The sequence below is a fragment of the Oncorhynchus nerka genome, linkage group LG3 (assembly GCF_034236695.1).
Source record: "Oncorhynchus nerka isolate Pitt River linkage group LG3, Oner_Uvic_2.0, whole genome shotgun sequence".
NCBI classification, from domain to species: domain Eukaryota; kingdom Metazoa; phylum Chordata; class Actinopteri; order Salmoniformes; family Salmonidae; genus Oncorhynchus; species Oncorhynchus nerka.
The window spans coordinates 10705758-10727692 of NC_088398.1; the positions used below are offsets into that span (position 1 = coordinate 10705758).

Sequence of the window (21935 nt, forward strand, 5' to 3'; positions counted from 1 at the left end):
AAGATACATTTCATTTGAACGCATTCTAATGTGCAACTGAGTAGGTATCCCACTTTCCATCAAATATTTATATATTTTAAATGTTTTTTTCCCCAGAGATATTATTTTACACAGAAAAATTAGATTAGTTAAATTCGCTATTACATTGAGATCGTGTGTAACTATGATGGATGGATGATGATTCATCAAAATGTGGTCTCATACGGTTTTCATCCATGGAGTTTCCACAGAGGCACGCATCATATCTCACGTAGCCCAGCAGCCGGATGCTCTGCAGAACACTAGCCCAGATAGTCACGTGCTGCAGCATGTGGAATTTTAGAGCAGTTCTCAGATTTTTCAATCAAATTATGCAAATTAACGACTTTGCCATTAATGATCCGTTATTATGGTTATGGTTCCGTGTGTGAAAATAATATAAAATACTAATTTCAATTTCTGTCCATAAAAAACAAACATTCGTAGCATATTTTGATTATATTTCTAAATACTCTTGCATATTGATGCATTATCAGGCTCCCGAGTGGCGCAGTGGTCTAAGGCACTACAGACACCCAGGTTCGATTCCTGGCTATATCACAACTGGCCGTGATTGGGAGTCCCGTAGGGCGGCGCACAATTGGCGCCACGTTTGTATGGTGTTAGCTGTCATTGTAAATACGAATTGGTTCATAATTGACTTGCCTAGTTAAATAAAAGTTACATTTTTTTTAAATCTGCTTTTAGTATCTTCCCATGGTTTGGGAACATCCCCACTTTCTCTATGGTTTCCATAGCAGCCGTGCCCCAGCAAAAGATCACGTGACGTCATGTTTCCAGGGCGATTAGACCAATGCTCGTGTCACGTGTCTGCTATAAATTCGGAAATTGTACTCTCCATTTGCACAGACACTGCAGCATCTCCTCTCAAGGTAGGCATGAACGACAAAAAGGGGTTATTATACAACAATAATTGTAATACGTATTGCTTAATTATGTGTCTTTGTGTTTTTTGAATGCCGTTGTAATGGTGTAGCAGTAGCTACTTTTGAGCCTCTCCTTTCTCTTTAACATTACAAAGCCAGGAAATAAATGATGGAGGCGGGGAAAGATGCGCCCATGGCCTTGTGTAATAATTCGCGTTTCAGTACAATTTCTGAAAATATGAAGTGTAGTTTGCTAACTAATGCATAGCACGTACACATCTTGTTTATTAAGACACGAGTTGAGCATTTAGTGAGAACAACAAGATAATGCATCATTCATTAGAAGTCAAAATGTGCCGAGGTTACGTGACACAGTAGCTTGAACGATGATGCATTTTGCGGAAGACTGTTGTCAACGAATATTGTGGCTTCATGCAACATTTAGATTATGTTTTCATGAACCTAAATAGTTGTATCAATTGGTCGGTGTAAATTAAGAGTTCTGGCATAGATGACTGTACAGGAAATCTCCGAAATGTTGCTCTAGCTAGAGCTACGTGCCTCTCACCACATACTCATGAGTTCTTTTGATTGCGTCATAGCATTCTAGAACGTTACCGTCGAAATTATGAAACTCTAAACAACAAAATGTTGCAAAATTAAGCCGAGACCACTTTTCTTTGATGTTGAATTGTAATTGATACATTCACCGTTTTAATTTTGGGGATGAGATTAATGATGATTGAACATTAATTGTATTGTTCCAGTGATGTTCTCTCTCTCTCTCTGAAGGTGGAAGAAATGGCGTGGTGTGTCGCATCAATGTGCCTACCGATTAGGTTACTCTGTCCGAATTGTTGCAAATTGTATTAGTTGCTAAAATATACATACTTTAATCAAGATGTCAACCGTTTGCAAAGACTGTTACAACAGGTTTCGGCTCGGTGTCACTAAGGAGGATGGAGAGGCAGCCATCTCCAGATGATGGGATGGGCCTTTTTCATCAGTGCGATGGTGAAGGTCGTATCATACTGTAAGGTCATTTGACAGACCCGGCCTATTTTCCAGGAGATGCCATAAAGAGTGACTGATTCCCTGCTGCATTAGTTGCCTCGCTCATAAAACACTTAACATATTCTGGATATAAAATTATTCCTCATCTAAAAGGACAGAGAAATGACATGTTAGAATTGTTGAAATAATTATATATTTCAAAATGAAGTGATTTCAAAGTTAAAATATGTAATGCACATCATCAGTAAACTGCTCTTATTTAGTTTGGCCTGCTGATATGTGCACTGTGTCAATTATCATTCTGGAAGAATAACTGCTAATGACATTGATTGCATAGGCCTAATGTAAACAAGCTGATGTACTGGTTAGGTCCTGTGACTACAAATAAGGCCTAATCCTATTTTCCTGCTTGAAAGTGCCTGCAGCTAAGAGACTCTCTGACTCAATGGCCGAATTCGAGTTAATCAAAACTGTGATTGACTGATTTACAAATACTATTGAAAAGTTATGTATGATGCAAGTTAATCAGTCAGTCTCGACTTTCCTTTAAAGTCGTCTGCTATGTCGAACACGGCCTGTCTCTTCCTGGGTAAAAAGAGGTGGTTCCCTCAAACTCTACTCCCTCTCTCTGACCTGCTCAATGTGCTTTCCTTTTTTTGGTATGCACTTACCATCACCTTGAGGTTACCATGGAGATATTTCCCCCACCATTATTCACAGTACCCGTGTGTGAAGAATCCTATCCGTGTGTTCTTTATACCTGTATTGGTAGTGTATGGCTGTTGACTCAGTTTTATCTGTGAACACATTGTTCTTTACCTGCCTTGTGTAGGCCTATTTTTGTGCAGATCCGGCTTGTATAGCGGTGAGAACTTGGTAAGCACTTCTGATGCAACATGCAGCCCATCACTAGCTGTATAACTGCCTGGGTTAATGGTCAACCACACCTCCTGGCTCAACTAGGCTTGACTTTTGCATTTGATTTGTGCGGACTGAGAGTCCTCTCTTGACGCTGGGGTTAGCGATAGCTATCGCTGCCCCAAAGATGGCATCAGTAAATGATCACATGGATGTCGTTGTGTGTTTCTCTCCCCCACCTGCACAGTTCAGGCAGTCAGACAGATCACATGCTGCTGGCAGGAGGTGGCCCCTCCTTCATCGATTCACTGCAGTTTGATACAACAGTTAATTTATTCATGGCTGTTCTGTTCTGCAAGCGGCCTTTCCCTTCTCTGTTAGGTTTCACAGCTCTAATGGAACACAAAAGTACTTAAATGTATTGTCGCCTTGAAGATTTAGTCTGACATGACACAACAGGGTGACAACTTGATGATCTTTTGTCAGCACAGGACAGGTGACTGGCGTATGCATTGAGCAGGTGTCTGGTTTTGTCCAGACAAAGCTGACTACGTTAGTCTATTACTAGGCCTTGATGGAGTGATATTTAGTGGCGTGAGTTGACTGGCTGTCTGCAGTGAGGGCAGTCGTGTGACAGTAAATAGGCAAGGTGCTGAGGCTGGCTGGTCCTGAGGCTTGTAGAGGAAGACTGGATATCATACTGCTCTCTCTGACGACAGCTGTCTAACCATATTAGACTGATAACATTCTCAGATGAGAACCAGTAGGCTATACAGAGGTTAATTATATGTATTTGACATTAGCCCACATACTATAGTTTAGCTGCAGGCAATAAGATCAGATTATTTCCAAACAAATCAGAATGATCTTGAAAAACATGCTTTTGACCATAAGTGGATTTCTTTTAGGTAATCATGTTTGATGTTTCATAAATACAGAAAAGGTTTGATACATTGATTTACTGAAAATAATATTCTAGATGTAGTTTTGTGTGAGACTTAATGTAGTTTATTTTCCAAAGGGGCGTGGCAGTCAGTGAGCAGGTTGAATGGTGAATACTGAGCTGTGTCTTCAGTCTCTAGTATCAGGGCCTGCCCCTCATGGCTCAGGTCTCAAAAGTGGAAAACTACTGAGCTACAATCAGTACAAGACATGCCTGGGAATGTAGAAAATGCCAGTGAGTGAGAGGGTGGGTGAGGCAGCACGTTTTCATTCTCTCTGCTGAGGTTAAGACAGCTTGTAGAGGTCAACAGAGATTACGGTGTGCTCTCTCCCTCTATGCAAATGACAACACTGGTTTATAGTATATTTGTTATTACATTGTAAATATCTATATATTATTACTCAGCCTGCCTCTTGCATCATATTTGCCTGGTTGTGTGTCATTCTTCCTGTGTGCAGCATAGTAAATGGATGTGGTGGTATGACACAGCACTTGCTCAAAATGGCTCCCAGGCTCACCTCTGCTAACAGGAATGGTCTCCATCTGCCTCATCCCAACACTGTTTTTTGCTTTGTTTCTTGATGCCAGCATTTTTGTGAATACCGTAGTAAAAGGCCAACTCGTTCATAAACGCTTCCATATTGAAACGCTTCCATATTGAGACGCTCTCACACTGCACCCACTTTATTTTTTCCCATTGTCTGGGACATTTTCTGCCTGAGTGGGTATCTGTATGCCCCTGGGGTGAATGACCCACTTACTACAGGCACCCTGTTTCTCTCCAGTAATTGGGCATTTTTAATACCTTGCTATGATGGTCCATATTATTGGTCAACTAAATGACCGCTGTCACCAGAATAGATATGACGCACATTTTCTCCTCCTCTCCTGACTGGTATGTTCTGCTGATGGGAGGGGGAAATCACATAGGCAACCAAATATTAGTTTGCTACAGCATCCTGCTTGTTTCAGAAAGGAGCAACAAAGTTGAATTAAGTTGTAGAGTCCATGTTACAGCAGACACCGAGTCAACCGCATGAATGCCCAGTTCTCCTGTTTTCAGTCAGCTGTTCTTTCCAAACACCAAAACATGTAAATATATATATATATATACACAGTACCAGTCAAACGTTTGGACACCTACTCATTCAACGGTTTTCTTTATTTTTTAAAACTATTTTCTACATTGTTGAATAGCAGTGAAGACATCAACACTAAGCAACAACACATATGGAATCATGTAGTAACCAACAACGTGTTGAACAAATCAAAATATCTTTTATACACTGCTCAAAAAAATAAAGGGAACACTTAAACACAATGTAACTCCAAGTCAATCACACTTCTGTGAAATCAAACTGTCCACTTAGGAAGCAACACTGATTGACAATAAATTTCACAATCTGTTGTGCAAATGGAATAGACAACAGGTGGAAATTATAGGCAATTAGCAAGATACCCCCAATAAAGGAGTGGTTCTGCAGGTGGTGACCACTTCTCAGTTCCTATGCTTCCTGGCTGATGTTTTGGTCACTTTTGAATGCTGGCGGTGCTTTCACTCTAGTGGTAGCATGAGACTGAGTCTACAACCCACACAAGTGGCTCAGGGAGTGCAGCTCATCCAGGATGGAACATCCATGTGAGCTGTGGCAAGAAGGTTTGCTGTGTCTGTCAGCGTAGTGTCCAGAAGACAGGCCAGTACATCAGGAGACGTGGAGGAGGCCATAGGAGGGCAACAACCCAGCAGCAGGACCGCTACCTCTGACTTTGTGCAAGGAGGAGCACTGCCAGAGCCCTGCAATATGACCTCCAGCAGGCCACAAATGTGCATGTGTCTGCTCAAACGGTCAGAAACAGACTCCATGAGGGTGGTATGAGGGCCCGACATCCACAGGTGGGGGTTGTGCTTACAGCCCAACACCGTGCAGGACGTTTGGCATTTGCCAGAGAACACCAAGATTGGCAAATTCGCCACTGGCGCACTGATCTTCACAGATGAAAGAAGATTCAGACCCCTTGTGAGACCATATGCTGGTGCGGTTGCCCCTGGGTTCCTCCTAATGCAAGACAATGCTAGACCTCATGTGGCTGGAGTGTGTCAGCAGTTTCTGCAAGAGGAAGTCATTGATGCTATGGACTGGCCCGCCCGTTCCCCAGACCTGAATCCAATTGAGCACATCTGGGACATCATGTCTCGCTCCATCCACCAACACCGCATTGCACCACAGACTGTCCAGGAGTTGGCGGATGCTTTAGTCCAGGTCTGGGAGGAGATCCCTCAGGAGACCATCCGCCACCTCATCAGGCGCATGCCCAGGCGTTGTAGGGAGGTCATACAGGCACGTGGAGGCCACACACACTACTGAGCCTCATTTTGACTTGTTTTAAGGACATTACATCAAAGTTGGATCAGCCTGTAGTGTGGTTTTCCACTTTAATTTTGAGTGGGTTGATAAATTTGATTTCCATTGATAATTTTTGTGTGATTTTGTTGTCAGCACATTCAACTATGTAAAGAAAAAAGTATTTAATAAGAATATTTCATTCATTCAGATCTAGGATGTGTTATTTTAGTGTTCCCTTTATTTTTCTGAGCAGTGGATTTGAAATTCTTCAAAGTAGCCACCCTTTTACCTTGACAGCTTTGCACACTTGGCATTCTCTCAACCATCTTCATGAGGTAGTCACCTGGAATGCATTTCAATTAACATGTGTGCCTTGTTTGTAGTTGTATTTATCATGGATCCCCCATTAGCTGCTGCCAAAGCAGCAGCTACTCTTCCTGTGGAAAAGCTAAATGAAGGCTTTTTATACTTTTAAAAACATTACAATATATTCACAGATTTTACAATGCACTGTGTGCCCTCAGGCCCCTACTCCATCACTACCACAAATCTCAGTACTAAATCCATGTGTGTGTATGCATGTGTTTGTTGCTTCACAGTCCCCACTGTTCCAAAAGGTGTTTTCTGTTTTTTTATCTAATTGTACTGCTTGCGTCAGTTACTTGATGTGGAATAGAGTACCATGTAGTCATGGTTCTATGTAGTACTCTGTTCCTCCCATAGTCTGTTCTGGACTTGGGAACTGTGAAGAGACCTCTTGTGGCATGTCTCATGGGGTATGCATGGGTGTCCGAGCTGTGTGGCAGTAGTTTAAACGGACAGCTCAGTGCATTCAACATATCAATACTAGAGGTCGACCGATTATGATTTTTCAAAGCCGATACCGATTATGAACATGAATCTTCAATATTCTCAGGTAAGAAGTTTTAGGTTGTAGTTATTGGACTATTTCACTCTATACCATTTGTATTTCATTAACCTTTGACTATTGGATGTTCTTATAGGCACTTTAGTATTGCCAGTGTAACAGTATAGCTTCCTTCGCTCGAACCAGGAACACAACGACAACAGCCATCCTCGAAGCAGCGTTACCCATACAGAGCAAGGGAAACAACCACTCCAAGGCTCAGAGCGAGTGACGTTTGAAACGCTATTAGCGTGCGCTAACTAGCCAGCCATTTCACTTCGGTTACACCAGCCTCATCTCGGGAGTTGATAGGCTTGAAGTCATAAACAGCGCAATGCTTGACGCACAACAAAGTGCTGCTGGCAAAACGCACGAAAGTGCTGTTTGAATGAATGTTTACGCGCCTGCTTCTGCCTACCACCGCTCAGTCAGATACTCAGAATATATGCAACGCAGGACACGCTAGATAATATCTAGTAATATCATCAACCATGTGTAGTTAACTAGTGATTTTGATTTGATGTTTTTTTTACAAGATAAGTTTAATGCTAGCTAGCAACTTACCTTGGCTTACTGCATTCGTGTAACAGGCAGTCTCCTTGTGGAGTGCAACGAGAGCGAGCCAGGTCGTTATTGCGTTGGACTAGTTAACTGTAAGGTTGCAAGATTGGATCCCCCGAGCTGACAAGGTGAATCTGTCGTTCTGCCCCTGAAATAGAAAGTTAACCCACCATTCCTAGGCTGTCATTGAATGTGTTCTTAACTGACTTGCCTAGTTAAATATTAAATGTGTTAAAAAACATATATATATATAGAACAAAAAAAAATCGGCAAAATCGGTTTCCAGAAATACCCATTTCCGATTGATATGAAAACTTGAAATCGTCCCTAATTAATCGTCCATTCCGATTTAATTGGTTGACCTCTAATCAATACCTCTCATAAATAAAAGTAGTGATGAAGTCAATCTCTCCTCCACTTTCAGCCAGGAAAGATTGACATGCATATTATTAATATTAGCTCTGTGTACACCCAAGGGCCAACTGTAATGCCCTGTTCTGAGCCAATTGCAATTTTTTAAAGTCCTTTAAAAAAAAAGTTTAACTTGTGGAGTTTCTTTCTTAATGAGTTTGAGCCAATTAGTTGTGTAGTGACAGGGTAGAGGTGGTATAGAGAAGATGGCCCTATTTGGTAAAAGACCATGTCCATATGACAAAACTGCTCAAATAAGCAAAGAGAAATTACTTTAAGACATGAAACTGTCTCATGTGGACCGCCAATGGAATGGAAGACCCAGAGTTACCTCTGCTGCAGAAGGTAAGTTCATTAGATTTAACTGCACCTTAGATTGCAAACCAAGTAAATGCTTCACGGAGTTCAAGTAAGAGACACATCTCAACATCAACTGTTCAGAGGAGACTGCGTGAATCAAGCCTTCATGGTCGACTTGCTGCAAAGAAACCACTACTAAAGGACATCAATAAGAAGAGACTTGCAATGGACATTAGACAGGTGGAAATCTGTCCTTTGGTCTGATGAGTCCAAAATTGAAAATGTTGATTCCAAACACCCATGTCTTTGTGAGACAGAGAGTAGGTGAGCGGATGATCTCTGCATGTGTCACGCCGTCGTTAAAGGAAGACCAAGGTGCAGCGTGGTAAGCGTACATTTCCTTTTATTTAGTAAAATGTCACCAACAAGACATAACAAAACCGGCCGTGAATCTTACAAGGGCTATAGTACCCCTAACAAAGACAACTTCCCACAATGACAGAAGGGAAAAAGGCTGCCTAAGTATGATCCCCAATCAGAGACAACGATAGACAGCTGTCCCTGATTGAGAACCATACCTGGCCAAAACATAGAAAACAGAACATAGAATGCCCACCCAAATCACACCCTGACCAAACCAAATAGAGACCTAAAAAGGCTCTCTAAGGTCAGGGCGTGACAGCATGTGTGGCTCCCGCCGTGAAGCATGGAGGAGGTGTGGGGGTGCTTTGCTGGTGACAGTCAGTGATTTATTTAGAATTCAAGAGACAGGACAATGATCCAACACACCTCCAGGCTGTGTAAGGGCTATTTGACCAAGGAGGGTGATTGAGTGCCGCATCAGATGATCTGGCCTCCACAATCACCCGACCTCAACTCAATTGATATGGTTTGGCATGAGTTGGACTGCAGAGTGATGGAAAAGCAGCCAACAAGTACTCAGCATATGTGGGAACTCCTTCAAGACTGTTGGAAAAGCATTCCAGGTGACTACCTCATGAAGGTGGTTGAGAGAATGCCAAGATTATGCAAAGCTGTAATTTGTTTGTTTTATTACTTTTTTTGGTTACTATATGATTCCATATGTTTTTATCATAGTTTTGATGTCTTCACTATTGTACAATGTAGAAAATATGAAAAACCATTGAATGAGTAGGTGTGTTTAACTTTTGACTGGTAGTGTATATATTTTTTTTATGCTTATGAAGATTTTTTTATTTTCATGGCTGTCTTCATCAATAACCATCGGTTCAACGTTATACAATAATTGTGCCAGCCCTAAAAATACCATGACTCATGCTCAATCTTTTGCTTGAATGACACAATCAGAAAAACATGGAGCTACTCTTTTCGGTGTTTGGAACTTAATTTTCACCTGATGTTGTGTGTCAGTTTTCAGTAGAACAGGTAGATAATTGGCTGAGTCAGAAGCAGAGGTGGATCCTATAGGCCTTTATAAACACAGTGGCCATTTGTCTGTGTTAAGAGTTGCCACCAGCCTGCGCCTGTTGAATTCCCCCACAGTTCAGCACTAAATTGAGTCGTTTGACATCTTGAGGCATCCAGGACACAAGTCCGGTATTGATTGGTCCGCTCAACAAAGGACTATATTTGTCAGCCCACTTGCGTACTATTGAGACCAAAAGAGGGTGGTAGTACTTCAGACAATAGTACACACAGACACAATAAAATAACCCACCAACATTTTCTTTTGTAGACCACAGTAGCCTTGACAAGACAGGTGTGAGGCTTGTCTACTGTTTTTCTCAAGAAACAAAATGGAGGTGATAACTAGTGCAGTGGACTTGATATGTGGATTGGGCCAGACTGCAGCTGAAGGGGGAGAAAGAGGGAAGGTGTGAACAGAATATAAAGGAGGGAGGAATGTGAGAACGCCATACTAACATGGAGCCTTCTCTGACTGCCTCTCAGCCTGCTTGCCTTTATGATGCCTGTGTGGCAAGGAGAATTGAAGATGGCCTGACAGTCTTAACTTGATGACATCTTTTTAATGTACTTATCCAAACGTTCAATGTTACTGAATATATCAAGCTCCAGACTAGCACTTTTAATTCCCCACTGGTGCAGTGTATGGAGTTGAGGCACAGATGCCATTAATTTGTAGTCAGTGTGACCGCATTAGGTGAGGAGGATTCACTGTGAGCTTGGCCCAGTCGGCTCATTATTGACCAGTCAATCCAGTCAGCATACGCAGTGCATTCTGGGGCTCTTTAAAAAGACCACAGGCTGGAGGAACAGGCAGATTAGGATAAGCCATCTGGGTAAATTGCGGTGCAGTGGGAGCCACACACACAGGCACACACTCACACAGGCACAGATTATCAAGTTGTCTAACGTTACATCAACCAGATGCAAGGGCAATCCTGTGTGTCCTTTCAAAGACAGCGCTAAGTCCTACCTTGCTGCTGCACAGCAGTCTTACATAGAGGCCTACAAGCTGTGGAGAGGGGAGTCTAAGGAGTTTTTGGATTTATTGCTCATAGGAGGATACTACAGATTCTAAGCATATTCAGTAAGGTACTTTACCTTGTGACACTAGTCCAATTAAATATGTAGTGTTGCATAGCTTACTACACTTAGTTAACCAGGTAAATAAATCTATTGAGGATATTTTTTGTTTGACCTTTTATTTAACTAGGCAAGTCAGTTAAGAACATTCTTATTTTCAATGATGGCCTAGGAGCAGTGGGTTAACTGCCTTGTTCATATGTTGCTTTTGCATAACCCTCACGTTATAGCCTACACCCAGACAGTTTGAAACCGGTGCTAGACATTAGACAACCGGACAATCCGTTGGAAAAACCTAAGCCTATTTATAGCTATTTTGAGTTGATTGTCTAAAGTGTTGCTTTGATTGGTTTGAGGTGTTTTAGCCCCAAGGGCTTTGTCCACACTAGTCTAGCCTAATGCTTTGAGAGTTCAGTACTAGTTCTGTCCCGTGTATGGATTGTTTCTGTGCTTCCATTTCGGTGACCCTCAGCTCAGAGTGGAAAAGCTAATGGAGGATAACTGGGACTCCCTTCATATAGGGTCATGGCTAGAAGGGATCCAGCTTTTGTCAAATGAACATCAGATTTGACTTTTCGATAACTGATTAGGATAACTAGGTTAGGAAAATTAGGTTAAGGTTAGGGGAATGATTTAGAGTTGTAAAATAAATCTACTTTTGATGTTAATTTCACAAAAGCTGAATCTCTTCTAGCCATGTCTCTAATATAGCCTATTTGTCCAGGGTCCTTCTTTGGACACTGTGTTAACAAACCTCCAGACGAGCTTCAATGCCATACAACTCTCCTTCTGTAGCCTCCACAACTGCTCTTAAATACAAGTAAAACTAAATGCATGCTCTTCAACCGATTGCTGCCTGCCCGTCTAGCATCACTACTCTGGACGGTTCTGACTTAATATGTGGACAACTACAAATACCTAGTTGTCTGTTTAGACTGTAAACTCTCCTTCCAGACTCACAGTAAGCATCTCCAATCCAAAATTAAATCTAGAATCTGCTTTCTGTTTCGCAAAACAAAGAATCCTTCACTCATGCTACCAAACACCCTCGTAAAACTGACTATCCTTCTGATCCTTGACTTCGGCGACGTCATTTACAAAATAGCCTCCAACACTCTACTCAGCAAATTGGATGTAATGTTTCACAGTGCCATCCGTTTTGTCACCAAAGCCCCATATACTGCCCAACACTATGACCTACATGCTCTCGTTGGCTGCCCCTCACTTCATTTTCATCGCCAAACCCACTGGCTCCAGGTCATCTACAAGTCTTTGCTAGGTAAAGCCCCACCTTATCTCAGCTCACTAGTCACCATAGCAGCACCCACCCGTAGCACGGGCTCCAGCTGGTATATTTCACTGGTCATCCCCAAAGCCAACTCCTCCTTTGGCCGCCTTTCCTTTACAGTTCTCTGCTGCCACTGACTGGAACGAATTGCAAAAATCACTGAAGCTGGAGTCTTATATCTCCCTCACTAACTTTAAGCATCATCTGTCAGAGCAGCTTACCGATCATTGCACCTGTACACAGATCAACTACCTCATCCCCATATTGTTATTTATTTTTTTCCTCCTTTGCACCCCAGTATCTCTACTTACACATTAATCTTCTGCTCATCGATCACTCCAGTGTTAATGCTATATTGTAATTATTTTGCCACTATGGCCTATTTATTGCCTTACCTCTCATCTTACTACATTTACACACACTGTATATAGATTTTTCTAGTGTGTTATTGACTACGTTTGTTTATCCCATGTGAACTCCGTGTTTGTCGCACTGCTTTGCTTTATCTTGTCCAGGTCTCAGTTGTAAATGAGAACTTGTTCTCAACTGGCCTACTTGGTTAAATAAATCAAATAAATATAAAAGGTTACAGCGAGGCTAGGTTATGGCCTAATGATTTATCCTAACTTGAGAGAAGAAACTAACCACATTTACCTTTCCTTTGAACTGGACATGGTCATGGATTTTTTTTTATATACCTGAATGTTATTTTAGTCCTGTTAGATTGGCCCTCCATGTGCAGCCAAAATCCCTATATGTCATGGCAGACTAGGACAAATCAATAGTCTCCTTTGATGGAAAAAAAAAAGAAGTTTGTTTTTAAGTTGAAATTGATTAATGGGGCTGTCATTTGGTTTAAATGTCACTTATAGAGCAATACAGATTATGGTAAATATGATGCATTGATAGATCTATAGCCCAGGGCTATGACTGGTTTAAACAGCAATGTTTGCCACATCAATTTCCAACAAACGTTTTCATCGATGCAAAATGATGAAGCAGGAATTTCCTGATTGTTGCATCACTTTGTGTTAGCCAAGGGTAGTAACTTACTGTTATGCGGTCCATCCTCCATCACGTACCTGACATTGATGTTATTGGCCAACTGTATTTTGCAAGTATTGCCTCAAATGTGTTCAAACCTCTCCCGACCTCCTATTACCTTCAGCATTGCTAACCAACACTTTTTTTTGCTAGGCTAAATAATTTGGTTGAACATTTAATCTTTGGCTTGCTCAAACAGTATGTAAAGACCGAGTTAAACTATAAAGCCTTGTGTATAGTCTCATCTGTAATAACTTGCTTTGTTGTTACAGGAAGTGTCTCATATCTATCTTGTTCTGCTTCCTGTGTCTCTGGCTAATGGTAATCTTCTCCCTTCCTCCACAAAAATATCTGTTTGACTCCTCTCCCTCTCCAGTCCTTATAAGGCTGAGGTTACATATTTGACTATGTTCCAACCCTCCCTCTTTTTGTTTAGTAGACATGTCTGTCTCTCTTACATAACCAATAGCCTATCTCAGTGTCTTTAGAAACCTCAACATGCTCCTGTACAGCACAGCCACTCACTCTGTCAGAAATACCACACATGCAGCAGCTTGCCCATAAAGGCATGTGCATATGATCATAATACAGACTGTCACTGAAAACTAGGCACAACCCAAGGCTCATATTTATACGTTTCCATTTAAGTTGAGCTGAGAACAGAAAAGCATGTCTGTGTCCAATCCTCCGATATGGGACCATTGGAGAAGTCAAAGTAGACAAATAGCCTAGTCTCCTATTAAACCAGAAGGTTAAAGTGGAAGGCTGTGTTTTATCGTTCCTTACACACCGCAGCCTCTGGAAAGTAATGAGACTGGCCTGGCACCACAGGCCTTCAAGCTGGTAATACAGTGAGAGCTAACATTGCGGAGGAGAGGAGAGCTACTGATTGATATCGCCTGTGGATTCAGACCGGCTACAAGGGAGGAGCCCAGAATCCAGTGTTTGTTTCATACTGGGCTGGTTTCCCCTGGAGTCTACAGAAAGGAAGTCCTCTGAATAGGAAGTCTGGGCCTGTTGCTTCAGTTCCTCAACTCTCTGCTCTCTGTCTGGCATGTTAAACAGGCCTGGAGACAATGGAGTCTTCCATAGCCAAGTTAGGGACACAAATCTAGCCTACACCTCCCAGCACGAGGCCACCTAGTCATGCACTACATAGTAGAACAAGTGTTTGACTTAGCTAACTGCTGTTATGTAACTGGACAAATTAAACTTTTGCACTACTTTCTCTGCTGTTCTAGAAAAAAAGATTGATTTGCAGATTCTAGGCACTGTGCTCTGTGGGAATAGACGGTGTGGAAAGCTGTACATTTGCAAGACTTTGCTGTTTCTACAGGGAGGGACACTTGTTGCAATACGCTTCCTAATGTTTTCTAATGTCTTCTTGTTTCAGGTTCACCACCACAACCAAATCAACAGCAACTATGTCAGACCTCTGTGTTGGAATCAACGGGTGGGTATTATATTCACCTCTAATATACAAATTGTTGCATATTTATAAAAAAATGTGTTAAACACTGCCATTCAAAGAAATGGGAAATGCACCAACAAGACATCCAGGCCCAGTTAAGACTAGTTATGTAATAACAGGTTTTGAAGCAATATAATGGTGCAAAACGCACTGAAAGCTTTATGGTGTAAATCGCGTTTGGGAGCAGCAAACCATGAACACTGAACAGACATTGGTTGTTTTCCTATGGGTATCTGTCAGCCCCCACAGAGCTTGTGGTTGTCATCGGGGGCCAGTTGCACCAGTTGGGTGTTAAAGAAGTTGGCCTTAAATGCTAGTTTGGGCATAGCTACGTCCAACTTTGGGATCAGAATTTAGTCGTGGCTAAGTCCGGTGTAAGCAATGGCCGTTCATGAGATTTGATGCTTCATAATGATGGTTGCTAGGCTGTTACCATCATGACAGTTCTGAACTTTGCGAGGCACGTCCCATCACTTCGCAAAGCCCACCGCTATGCATGCATGTTTTCTAAACCACATCTGGATGGGTCAATCAATAATTACTGTGGGAATGAGTATCACTAAATGATGAAAATATTGGAATAAAGTAGGCTAATGTAAATAGTTTAAAGTAACTCTGTGTGTGGTCAACTGTAATTTAATCACCGTTATGATTGGGACAGTGCCATCTCACTGCTCTGAGACAAGCATGGGGACTCGTCTTGATAAATGATTGGGACAGTGCCATCTCACTGCTCTGAGACAAGCATGGGGGCTCGTCTTGATAAATGATTGGGACAGTGCCATCTCACTGCTCTGAGACAAGCATGGGGGCTCGTCTTGATAAATTATTGGGACAGTGCCATCTCACTGCTCTGAGACAAGCATGGGGGCTCGTCTTGATAAATGATTGGGACAGTGCCATCTCACTGCTCTGAGACAAGCATGGGGGCTCGTCTTGATAAATTATTGGGACAGTGCCATCTCACTGCTCTGAGACAAGCATGGGGACTCGTCTTGATAAATCAGATTTTTGTTTTCACTGTATCTCCATTTGGATATTTGGTGACAATTAGGCTGGGAAAATGTTAGCCAAGTTGAGGTGAGTTCATGATGATAATCTTTAGTCTAGTTTGCTCATCTAATGGTGTTATCAGAACATTTTGCTAGCATGTTATGTAGCCTACACTGGCCTAGTATAACAGGGGGATTATTTTGCTCTTCACTGGCGTCGAGGCCAAGGCTATATCCCCATGAGAAGCCTTTGACTTGTCTGCTCAATCAATGTGATTTTGTTTCACAGAATCTCCGTTGTATACAGTATTTGTTTATTTGATCTCTGGTTGGGCAAATAAGTGGAGGTTGCAGCTCATCTATTCGTTTGCCAATATCTGATCAGACACATTTAGCATGGTCTGTAGCATAAGTCAAGTGTATAATTGACTCACTCCTAGGCAACTCAAAAAGCCAGCAGAGGTTGGGAAATATGAACACGAGACTCGCATCTTTTTGAAAATGCCTGCTCCCTACTAGGTGTAGATTCTCCGCCCAGGCATAGCTCATAGAAGGGCTTACACCCAGGTGGTGTAACAGGTTTCATTTTTAGGTCTGGCGTAGAGCACCTTGGACGTAGAGTTACGACCAACTTGTGCAACCGGCGCCAGAAGGTGTGGTGTTGAGGGGAGTCAGTAGTGTTAAATGGGAAGAGGAGGACGGCACAGTTAACAGATAATGAGGATTACACTGTAAACCAGCACCCCAGCGCACATATAACAGTCACACAACTAAGTACACACACATTTCTTCACTCACCACATGTGTAAATCCTAACTCAAAACATTTTCATTTAGCATCTGGAATTTTTCACAGCAGTCCCAATACACAGAGGCCGGACGAGGGAATTTTACAACGTTTTTAGGGGAGCAATCTCATGTCGCCCTGTGTCTGTACTGAATCCAGCCTTTCCCCCTCTGTCCAGATTTGGCCGTATTGGCCGCCTGGTCCTCAGGGCCTGCCTGCAGAAGGGAATCAAAGTCGTTGCTATCAACGATCCCTTCATCGACCTGCAGTACATGGTGAGCTGAGTCTTTCAGTCCCTCAACCAACAGCCTTCATACAATATGGCACCCTGCCAGATCAAGCTACCTGTGTGCTTATGTGGTAGTATTTATTGTAAAAATGCACCAATATCCCCATGTGTAATGAACTGATAACCTTGATGTTCTCTGACATTCTCTTTCTCCACAGGTTTACATGTTCAAGTATGACTCCACCCACGGCCGTTACAAAGGTGAGGTGAGCATGGAGGACGGGAAGCTGATTGTGGACGACCACTCCATCTCCGTATTCCAGTGGTGAGTGATGACATCATCACGTGTGCTCGGGCGTGCTTGCCTGTATGTGTGTGCGAGGACCACTGGAACAGCGCTTCTGTACGTCTGAGTAAAGTTCCATTCTATGGGGCTAGGTTGATTTGGGATTCAGTATGTGTGCCCCTGGCTCATAGAGTATTACCTCAGTGGTCTGTAATCCCGCTGGCCATTATCTCCTCAGTGTTGCGATCGGCCTTTGAGGGCTGGCGCCACCTGTCTGCAAGGCCCAGCTCACAGCGATAACACTGAGGCTTAAAGGAAATATTCACCCATTTTGAATGTTACTCCCAAAAGTTCCAACGGAATAGACATTGTGTCCAAGTACAGTGTTGTAACTATGTTCAAATAGTGAAAGTACAAAAGGGAAAATAACTAAACATAAATATGGTTGTATTTACAATGGTGTTTGTTCTTCACTGGTTGCCCTTTTCTTGTGGTAACAGGTCACAAATCTTGCTCCTGTGATGGCACACTGTGGTATAGAGGTCGACCGATTAATCGGAATGGCCGTTTAATTAGGGCCGATTTCAAGTTCTCATAACAATCGGAAATAGGTATTTTTGGACACCAATTTGGCCAATTTTTTAAAAATGTATTTAAAAAAAATAAAATAAAAATGTGTACACCTTTTTTATTATTTAATCTTTATTTAACTAGGCAAGTCAGTTAAGAACACATTCTTATTTTCAATGACGGCCAGGGAACGGTGGGGTAACTGCCTCGTTCAGGGGCAGAACGACAGATTTTTACCTTGTCAGCTCGGGGGATTCAATCTTGCAACCTTACAGTTAACTAGTCCAACGCTGTAACCACCTGATTACATTGCACTCCACAAGGAGACTGCCTGTTACGCGAATGCAGTAAGCCAAGGTTAGTTGCTTGCTAGCATTAAACTTATCTTATAAAAAAACAATCAATCAATCATAATCACTAGTTAACTACACATGGTTGATGATATTACTTGTTTATCTAGCGTGTCCTGCGTTGCATATAATCGATGCGGTGCGTATTCGTGAAAAAGGACTGTCGTTGCTCCAATGTACCTAAACATCAATGCCTTTATTAAAATCAGTACACAGAAGTATACATTTTTAAACCTGCATATTTAGCTAAAAGAAATCCAGGTTAACAGGCAATATTAACCAGGTGAAATTGTCACTTCTTGCGTTCATTGCACGCAGTCAGTGTATATGCAACAGTTTGGGCCGCCTAATTTGCCAGAATTTTACGTAATTATGACATAACATTGAAGGTTGTGCAATGTAACAGGAATATTTAGAATTATGGATGCCACCCGTTAGATAAAATACGGAACGGTTCCGTATTTCACTGAAAGAATAAACGTCTTGTTTTCGAGATGATAGTTTCCGGATTCAACCATATTAATGACCTACGGCTCGTATTTCTGTGTGTTATAATTAAGTCTGATTTGATAGAGCAGTCTGACTGAGCGACGGTAGGCACCAGCAGGCTCGTAAGCATTCATTCAAACAGCACTTTCATGCGTTTTGCCAGTAGCTCGTCGCTGTGCTTCAAGCATTGCGTTGTTTTATGACTTCAAGCCTATCAACTCCTGAGGTTAGGCTGGTGTAACCGATGTGAAATGGCTAGCTAGTCAGCGGGGTGCGCGCTAATAGCGTTTCAAACGTCACTCGCTCTGAGACTTGGAGTGGTTGTTCCCTTTGCTCTGCATGGGTAAGGCTGCTTTGAGGGTGGCTGTTGTCGATGTGTTCCTGGTTCGAGCCCAGGTAGGAGCGAGGAGAGTGATTGAAGCTATACTGTTACACTGGCAATACTAAAGTGCCTATAAGAACATCCAATAGTCAAAGATTAATGAAATACAAATGGTATAGAGAGAAATATTCCTATAATAACTACAACTTAAAACTTCTTACCTGGGAATATTGAAGACTCATGTTAAAAGGAACCATCAGCTTTCATATGTTCTCATGTTCTGAGCAAGGAACTTAAACGTTAGCTTTCTTACATGGCACATCTTTTACTTTCTTCTCCAACACTTTGTTTTTTTGCATTATTTAAACCAAATTGAACATGTTTCATTATTTATTTGAGGCTAAATTGATTTTATTGGTGTACTATATTAAGTTAAAGTAAGTGTTCATTCAGTATTGTTGTAATTGTCATTATTACAAATAAATTGTAAAAAATGGCTGATTAATCGGTATCGGCTTTTTTCGGTCCTCCCAATAATCGCTATCGGCGTTGAAAAATCCTAATCGGTCGACCTCTACTGTGGTATATTACCCAATGGATATGGGAGTTTATCAAAACTGGATTTGTTTTCGAATTCTATGTGGGTCTTTGCAATCTGAGGGAAATATGTGTCTCTATGGTCATACATTTGGCAGAAGGTTAGGAAGTGCAGCTCAGTTTCCACTTCATTATTTTGTGGGCAGTGTGCACTTAGTCTGTCTTCTCTTGAGATCCTGGTCTGCCTACAGCAGCCTTTCTCAATAGCAAGGCTATGTTCACTGAGTCTGTACATAGTCAAAGCTTTCCTTAATATCTCTCTCTCCCCATTTAGTATGAAGCCCCATGAGATCCCATGGGGTAACGCCGGTGCCGATTACGTCGTTGAGTCCACCGGAGTCTTCCTCAGCATTGACAAGGCCTCTGTAAGTAGCAGTACCCAGACACACAGAAGACACTGACACTCGTGTGTCCCCGTCAAGCACTGATAACTATAGCGCTCACCAAGGCCTTGCAACAGCCAAATAAGTAACCCTAATGTACTTTGTCAAAATAAACCTATGAAACTCAAGACTTTCAACCGTTCTCAAGTGTATTCGGACCAGTCAGATCTAGACACAAACATTCAATATGATGTGCATGCAAGATTTGAGACTTTCTCAATGTGTTTTCTTTTCTGTTTCCACAGTCCCACATCCAGGGTGGTGCCAAGCGGGTGGTTGTGTCTGCCCCCTCCCCCGACGCCCCCATGTTCGTCATGGGAGTCAACGAGGACAAGTACGACCCCTCCAGCATGACCATCGTCAGGTGAGTCCCTTTATTCCTGACCAATACATGCATGATCAAAGGGTGAACTCTTCACAAGAATAGTCAACCTTAAATCAATTATACTAGCGTTATTATTAATCTGAGTTTGTGACCTATTGTAATTCTCTCTGGTCATCCACAGTAATGCATCTTGCACGACTAACTGCCTGGCCCCCCTGGCTAAGGTCATCCACGATAACTTCGGCATCGAGGAGGCCCTCATGGTCAGTGTTTTTCTTCCATTAGACTCTGTCCATGCATCTTCATGACCAGCATGCAGGGAGCATCTGAATGTCTTTTTGTCCTGTGATCCATATTGACACATCTGCTGACTCTATGGAACCCATGCTCATCTTTCCCTTCTCTTTCTTTCTCTCTGCTCCTCCTCTCAGACCACAGTCCACGCCTACACCGCCACCCAGAAGACGGTGGACGGCCCCTCTGCCAAGGCATGGCGCGATGGCCGTGGTGCCCACCAGAACATCATTCCTGCCTCCACCGGAGCTGCCAAGGCTGTGGGCAAGGTCATCCCTGAGCTCAACGGGTCAGTAGATGGGAGTCTGTGTCACAGGAGGCTGGTTGGAATGACATCAAACACATGGTTTCCATGTGGTTGATGCCATTTAATTGACTCCATTCCAGCCATTATTATGAGCCATCCTCCCCTCAACAGCCTCCTGGGGTGGGTGTGTTTGCATACATTTATGTGATTGTGCCTGCTACTTATCAAAGATGCTGAATGCAGATGTGTGCTTGCTGAAAAAGACTGCTTATATAAGTGCTGATGTGAGCCTTCTCTCTGTCAGCAAGCTGACTGGCATGGCCTTCCGTGTGCCCGTGGCTGACGTGTCAGTGGTGGACCTAACCTGCCGCCTGTCCCGGCCCGGCAGCTACGCTGAGATCAAGGAGGCTGTCAAGAAGGCCGCCGAAGGACCCATGAAGGGATACCTGGGGTACACTGAGGACTCTGTAAGTTAATTACAAAATATGTATGTCAACATGAAAGATGAGCAGAGGTGGCAGTAGAGCTCAGTTTAACTGGCAATTATATGATGTGTTATTAGCAAGTTGTAGCAGGGCTCCTAGATTACATAGATCTCTGTATACTGCAGCTGTTCTGTTGGTGGGTTTCTCACTTTTCATATTTCCTGTCCCACCAGGTTGTGTCTTCTGACTTCATTGGAGACACCCACTCCTCCATCTTTGATGCTGGCGCCGGTATCTCCCTCAACGACAACTTTGTCAAACTAATTTCCTGGTAAGTTCCTCCCTTAGAATTAGAGTAAATATTCAATCATTCTGCATTCTAATTCTATAGTTTCTCCCTGCTAACGCTGGACCCCTTTTTGGTTTTTCTCAACTAAACTATGACTCCATCTGTTTGTTTCCCCAGGTATGACAATGAATTCGGCTACAGCCACCGCGTCGCTGACCTGTTGCTGTACATGCATTCTAAGGAGTAACTTTCCGGCACCAGAAAGCTGCAATGGGACCCACCCCCCTTTTACATGCACTCACACCCTCCAGTGTCACACCCCTAGTACCCCCAGCCCTCCCCCACTCTCTACAACACAACTTAGTCTCTGTAGTAGGCTGTGTGTACGAGTATTTGTTTTTTCCTTAATGAAAAAGTCCCAATTTGAGACTGTTTTGACTTGACAGTATGAGTTTCTGTGTCTTCCCAGAGCATTGCCGTAGATGTTCCCATACTGGCTGTTACCATGTAATATTGGTGTTAAAGATTTCTAGTTTAAGAGTCAAGTGAGAAAGACGAGCTACTGTAACTAAAAAAATAATACTTCTGTAGAATCTTTACAAATGTCTCTGTCTTGCCTTGTTGTTGTTCATGTTTCCTGTTTGCCAGTGTTATAAGACCATGTTTTCACACATTGGCAAATAAGTTGTCATCTGCATTCAAGATAATCAACAGGATGCAGAACATGAAGATGATGCATTATAAAGTGACAATTGTATGATAATGTGTTTGTAAC

General features: G+C 42.5%; 1 protein-coding gene across 2 annotated transcripts; it reads left to right on the forward strand.

The window, feature by feature from the left end:
- Window positions 1-815: 815 nt before the first annotated feature.
- On the forward strand, window positions 816-21923 carry gapdhs (glyceraldehyde-3-phosphate dehydrogenase, spermatogenic). 2 transcript variants are annotated; one of them, XM_029621760.2, is made up of 11 exons: window positions 816-911; window positions 14499-14558; window positions 16533-16629; window positions 16802-16908; window positions 19472-19562; window positions 19826-19944; window positions 20087-20168; window positions 20337-20488; window positions 20751-20913; window positions 21105-21202; window positions 21338-21923. In XM_029621760.2, exons 2-11 carry the CDS (start codon window positions 14530-14532, stop codon window positions 21405-21407), a joined length of 1008 nt encoding a protein of 335 aa, XP_029477620.1. In that variant the 5' UTR covers window positions 816-911; window positions 14499-14529; the 3' UTR covers window positions 21408-21923. The 2 variants fall into 2 exon arrangements, with proteins under 2 accessions (XP_029477620.1, XP_029477613.1); XM_029621753.2 differs by lacking the exon at window positions 816-911 and adding an exon at window positions 1850-1938.
- Window positions 21924-21935: the final 12 nt, after the last annotated feature.